The sequence below is a fragment of the Equus przewalskii genome, chromosome 28 (assembly GCF_037783145.1).
Source record: "Equus przewalskii isolate Varuska chromosome 28, EquPr2, whole genome shotgun sequence".
Taxonomy (NCBI): domain Eukaryota; kingdom Metazoa; phylum Chordata; class Mammalia; order Perissodactyla; family Equidae; genus Equus; species Equus przewalskii.
In genome coordinates this window covers 6,544,260-6,550,259 of record NC_091858.1, presented here as the reverse complement: position 1 = coordinate 6,550,259, position 6,000 = coordinate 6,544,260, and the positions used below count along the sequence as shown (strand labels likewise).

Sequence of the window (6,000 nt, the reverse complement as noted above, 5' to 3'; positions counted from 1 at the left end):
ACCTGCAGTTTGGGATTTTTTTAGGAAAGGTAATAAATTCCTTTTGAAGTCTGAAAAAAAAAAAAAAAGAAGATATAATACAAAGTACGGACTGTTTCATGAATCTTTCATTTCAATTGTAAATAACATAATGTGCATATTGAGGTCCCATTGTAAAATGAATTTCTTATGTGAGTTATGGTCAAAACATTTGAAAGACATTGTTCTAAATTAATGGTCTTCAAAATTTTGTTTGCATAAGTTTATCATTTTAAGTTTAACTTGATGCAGAGGATTTCAGGTGGACTGTAAACATTAACATTGTTAAAGAACACTAAAAAAATATTTCCACTGTAGTGATTTGATACCTGCCATCATCCATTCAAAAAATACATGAATAAGGTTTCTTTAATAGGTGGAAATTTCCTATCATCTCATTTTCTCTTTAACTCAGAATTCCACTCCTCTTCCCTCATAAAATAAAATGTAATATATACACATAATATATAGGCAACACATTAGTGTATAAATCTATTTTTATGGTAGAAAGTCTATAATACTTCTCTGACGTAGAAAATATGTAGAAAACTGGAAATTAAATTTTTAAAAACTTCCTGTGACCATAAGACTCTAGTGTTAAGATATTTCTTCTTGAATGCATTATCAATTATTAGTACGCAATTGGTGAAATAAAATATATTATGTATTTTGATAATTAAACATAAAAATTAGAAAAATTAGAATTTTATTGGTGATGCAACTTTTAATGAGACTAATTTATTTTTTCAATTAATCCATATGTCCATGAATGAATACTAGTATTGCTAGAATGAGACAGGTTTAGCATCAATCCTACTCCAAGTTTTCATTTTTATAGATGTAAGAGCTGACAATCATTGTTTATATAAGTAAGCTGATTCCTATCTAGGATTTACTGAATCAGTTGAAATCAATTCTTTGAACTCCTTCAAAGTTCTATGCCAAATCACATGATTGACCACCACCACTTATCTTTTAAACTTTAAATATTCAATTAATTTTAGATTTACAATAGAATCATAAAGACAGTTCAGAGTTCCCCCATATACCCTTAACCCAGCTTCCCCTAACGTTAACATCTTAAAGCATAGTATACTGATCAAAACTAAGACATTAATACTGCTATAATACTATTAACTACAGGCTATAGACTTTACAGGTTTTAGTTTTTCCACTAATGTCCCTTTCTCTTCCAGGATCCAACCCAGGATACCACACTGCATTTAGTTGTCACGTCTCCTTGGTGCCCTTCAGAGTTTCTCAGTCTTTCTTTTTCTTTCATGATGTTGACAGCTTTGAGGCAAATTTTCTAGAATATCTCAATTTGGATTTGGCTGATGTTTTCTCTTGATTAGACTGGGGTTGTGGCTTTTTGGAAAGAATTCCACAGAAATGAAGTAGCCTTCTTATTGTATCATATTGGGGCAAGCGACATCAACATGACTTATTACTGGTGATGTTAACCTTGACCTCTTGGTTACGGTGGTGTCTCCCAGTTTCTCCACCATAAATATTACTGTTTTCCTTTTCCACATTCTATTGTTTAGAATCAAGTCACTAAATCCAGCTCACTCTCCCTCTCTCTCTCTCTCTCTGTCTCACACAAACACACACACACACACACACACACACACACACACGAGGGAAGGGAGAATTCAAGCTTTACCTCCTGGGGGAAGGAACATCAAAGATTTTGAGGCCACACGTTAAAACCATCGCTATAATTAATAATTCTGTTGGGGGAAATACTTTGAGTCTGTGCAAGTATCCTCTTTCTTCTTAAAGTTTCACCCACTACTTTTAGCATTTAGCACCAACAATTTTTAAAGTAATCTACCAGCTGGTAACTCGGATCCTCCTTCAATTTTGTTGAGAACAATTGGGAACCAATTGGGAAATCATACTTCCAATTAGTCTAACGTTGGGCGTCGCAGAGGTTTATACAGCCTGGGGCAACACATCACAGTAAGTTTACATTCAGGATCGGACAGCAGTATGCCTTTCTTTTTTAAAGTGGGAGAAAAGGTGTATCTGTAAGCAACTTTTTAGGAATCAGAATGTAAACACCGAGTTCCTGAAAACTGTCCTGGCCGGAGTAGTTCTAGGGGTTTGTATTCTTGAGTTTGAAGACCACGGCTCTGAAAGATTCCACTCGCTCCAATGACGTCACCTACCAACACTGTCCCTGATTCAAGTTCATGCCTGTTACTTTCTCTAAGGACCAAACTTTTCTAAACTCTTAAGTCCAGCCCCTGGCTTCCTAACTCTCGGGCTTCATTTTCCTCCTCTCACAACAGTAAGCGGCTTGCAGCTTCTAGAACACACGTTGCTTCTTATCTCTTCCGCCTGGATACTCCATCCTCATCTTCTCCGCGGCTCTAGACCGCGCAGCTGAGGCTCAGCCTACAGACGGTCGGGGCTCCATATCTAGAGGCCACTTGGAAACGTGCTCAAAGTGGCAGATCACTAGGGCAGTACAGCAAACTACTGCTTCTGGGACGGGGCAGTGAGTGCTCGTCTTTCTGGAAGACGTTTCCCACATTTAACCGAGAGGAACGTCACGCTCTCAAGGCGCCTCCTCTGCACGGTGATTTCCAGTCTTAACAACAAAAATGCACAGTGAAATGAAGTGATTCCAAGGGAAACCCAATTAATAACCGAGCCTCCGCCGCCTTCGCCCACCTCTGCCTGCGGCGCTCTAACCCCCGAGGCGCCGCCCACCCGCCCTTAAAGCGGGCCTGGGCTGCGCCTTTCTCAGGCGGCGCTGGACCCCACCAATGGGCCTTTACTATTTGAAGGTTACAGAGCCAGTCAGCAAGTCGCGCGAGACGGAGGTAATATTCTCGCGAGAAGTCTTGGAGGCGACAGTGATGGCGGCGGCGGGAACCGGACCCGGCCCGGGAGTGGGTGCAGGACCGGGTCCCGCGGCGGCTGCAAATGCAACAGCGGCGGAAGAAGGGGAGACGAAGCCGGTGGTAGCGGTAGCAGCCGCTTCGGTCGGAGAGGGGACATCTGCTGCTCCAGCAGCAGAGCCCAGTTCCGGAGAGGCCGAAAGCGGGTAGGACGTCCTGCGGCCTGAGGAGGACACGGGGAGGGAGGCCGCGCGTCTTGGAATGCCCGGCTCCCAGGAGCCTTCCTGCCCGCCCCTTCGGAACCCGGGCCCTGCAGCCAACGGCTCGCCCTGCCCGCTCCCGGGCCTTAGCCCCGCCCGCCGCCTGGCCTGTCCCCTCCCAACTGTATCTCAGGCCACGCCCCTTTCCGCTCCTCTCGCGGTTTGTGGGAGCCCAGGTTCTAGTCCAGTCGCCGGCCCTTGCACGCCGGCGGGAGGTGATAGCTCACTCTTCTCGCAGGAACTCCTCAGGTATCTCAGAGAAGAAACCACTTTGCCATTCAGACTGGAAGAAGTAACGGCCCCTCTGAAAACAGAGTGGGAGGGCTGCGTCTCTGCGAACCTCCCCCAGGACGAGTTCCGTCCCATATAGACTTGTCTGTAAGGACCGGTTAGGCTTCCCTGTGCCCCCTGGAGCTGCGTCTCACATGGCCACGTTCTCATCCTAGCTCCGGGCATCCACTCTGAGAACGGGCTTAGCTGGAAAGGCTGCAGGAGTGTGAAGTTCACTTGTTCCTTGATCACCATCTTTGGGAATAGTCATTTTGAGGTTGGTTTCTCTTGAAAATACTGACTTGAGTGCTTTCGTTACCTTACAGGGATGCAAACTCCGTTGATGTAAGTGGTGGTTTGGAGACGGAATCCTCTAATGGAAAAGATACACTAGTAAGTATTTCTTTTCGGATGTTTGCAAGGCAAAATAGAGTTTGTTTTTTAAGTTTTTAAGCGAGTCAAAAATGCAATCAGGTCAACTAACTTCAAAACCCCATGAATAGCCCCGGAGCATTGTCTGATACAGGACGGGAAGGTGAGAAGATGGCACAAAAAGACCGGGCAGGGTTCTGCTCTGCTCTACACGGGTTGCTGGTAGTTGGAATCTACTCAAGGGCACTACGAACAACTGGCTTACTCTCTAATTGCTCTGTGCACACAGGAAGGTGCTGGGGATACTTCAGAGGTGATGGATACTCAGGCGGGCTCCGTGGATGAGGAGAATGGCCGACAGCTGGGAGAGGTGGAGCTGCAGTGTGGGATATGTACAAAGTGGTTCACAGCAGACACCTTTGGCATAGATACCTCGTGAGTATTTTGTGTAGTCTTTGTAAGAATCACTTTGTAAATGGATTTCAATCTGTTCAACAGTTGAATAGTTTATAGACAAATGTAATGCCTAGTATTTCCTACGTCTCCTGACCACTGTTCAGTGAGTAATAGGATGTTGAATCAGAAATTGTTTTAATACCCTGAGGATGTTTTCTGCCTACTGAGAGCACAGCCCTGATAGGTACAGTGTTAGGTATTATCTCTGCTTTTGAGCTTGCAACCGGGTTGGGAGACACAAACGTGCAATTACAAAGCATTATGTAAACAAATTTGAGACAGTATCATTTAAATCTTGTGGTGAGTATTGTCAGTTTTGGGGAAAGTGTTGGTGTGTGTGGTGGACAAAGCCTGTTGTCTAAAATTTGAAATGACTAGTGCCTCTCTATGCTTGAGCCATCCTTTATTTCTGATGTGGATTAAGGCTGCCCCAGCCAGAGAAGCCCAAGGTGACCTGGCCTACATGCCAAACTATACGACCCAGTGGACTTTTTTTATGGTATGAATTAGGACTGCCCCAGGGAGAGAAGCCCGGGGCATCCTCACCTGCATGCCGATCTATATGGCCAGATTCGTATCTAAAGTTATATGACCGCACAATAACCAGACCCCATCTGCACTGAAATCATTTAATGACTTTTTACATCATCTTTTCTTTTTTTCCAGTAAAAATAAGTCACGTACCCATGCCTTATAAAATTAGCCCTAACCCTCAACTCAGGGCAGCAGCAGGAGCTCTGACTGCCTGTGGGTCTTGTCCCCACACACCAGCTCTGCCTGCCCATGGGACCTGTCCCCATGCCAGCAGGGGCAGCAGCAGGAGCTCTGACTGCCTGTGGGTCTTGTCCCCACACACCAGCTCTGCCTGCCCATGGGACCTGTCCCCATGCCAGCGGGGGCAGCAGCAGGAGCTCTGACTGCCCGTGGGTCCTGTCCCCACGCACCAGCTCTGCCTGCCCATGGGTCCTGTCCCCATGCCAGCGGGGGCAGCAGAAGCGGCGGCAGCAGAAGCTCTGACTGCCCATGGGTCCTGTCCCCATGCTATTCCACACTATTCTCTAAATAAAAGAGCACTACTGCCAGATCTTGAGAGTCTAAGAAATCTTTCTTTCGACTCCTCGGCTCACCGACCCCGCATCAATTTCCTTTGGGCTTCTAACTCACTCCCTTTAGGTATCCTGAGTTCTCTCCTCAGCAAAACCTATTTCCAATGTTTTACCTCTTCTAGTGAATTAAAATCATTTTATGATTGATTGAGCACGAAAGCCTTCTTTCCTTTGTCGACGCAAATAACCAATAACCATTCTATAGACAAGACAAGTAAGGTGAGTTTACTTGAGCCAGAATGAGGATTATAACCTGGGAAGGCCTTAGAACGTGTTCTGGAGAAGCATGGTTTTCAGTACAGTCTTATATCTATTTAGAACAAAGCACATAGATTAAACATACCCAGGATACATTTTCATCAAAATTTCAAAGAGGTATTCAATTGCAAATTAACAGGTCAATGTGACCTTTGTGTCTGGAAAGGGCCTAATTCAGGCATTACCCAGAGGGCCCAGAAGGGGAAGTATGCATTCTTATCCTAACAGAGGTCATTCTTTAATGGTTAAGCTGATGTTCACTGTATGTTTGATAGGCCATAAGTCAGGCTTTTTAGTTCAAGCTGAATCAGTTTTGAACCCGAATAGTTACCCCATGTACCTCAATATGTGAAAATCTCTTGTCGCCTTATTCAAGGGAGTCAGTCAACAGCTAGCAGGTGAGCATTA

At 44.8% G+C, this 6,000-nt stretch overlaps 1 protein-coding gene across 23 annotated transcripts in view; it reads left to right on the top strand.

The window, feature by feature from the left end:
* Positions 1-735: 735 nt before the first annotated feature.
* ASH2L (ASH2 like, histone lysine methyltransferase complex subunit) overlaps positions 736-6,000 on the top strand; it is a 32,555-nt gene continuing 27,290 nt past the window's right edge. For 17 of the 23 annotated variants that reach the window (XR_011534369.1, XR_011534368.1, XR_011534366.1 and 14 more), the window contains exons 1-3: positions 736-3,076; positions 3,727-3,793; positions 4,062-4,207. Coding sequence is in view for 17 of the 23 variants with exons in the window: in XM_070598930.1 (XP_070455031.1) it covers positions 2,796-3,076; positions 3,727-3,793; positions 4,062-4,207 (494 nt within the window). In the remaining 6 variants the exon portion in view is untranslated. Of the gene's footprint in view, positions 3,380-3,726; positions 3,794-4,061; positions 4,208-6,000 lie in introns of all 23 variants that reach the window. The other 6 variants (XM_070598934.1, XM_070598935.1, XM_070598932.1 and 3 more) reach the window with 2 other exon arrangements.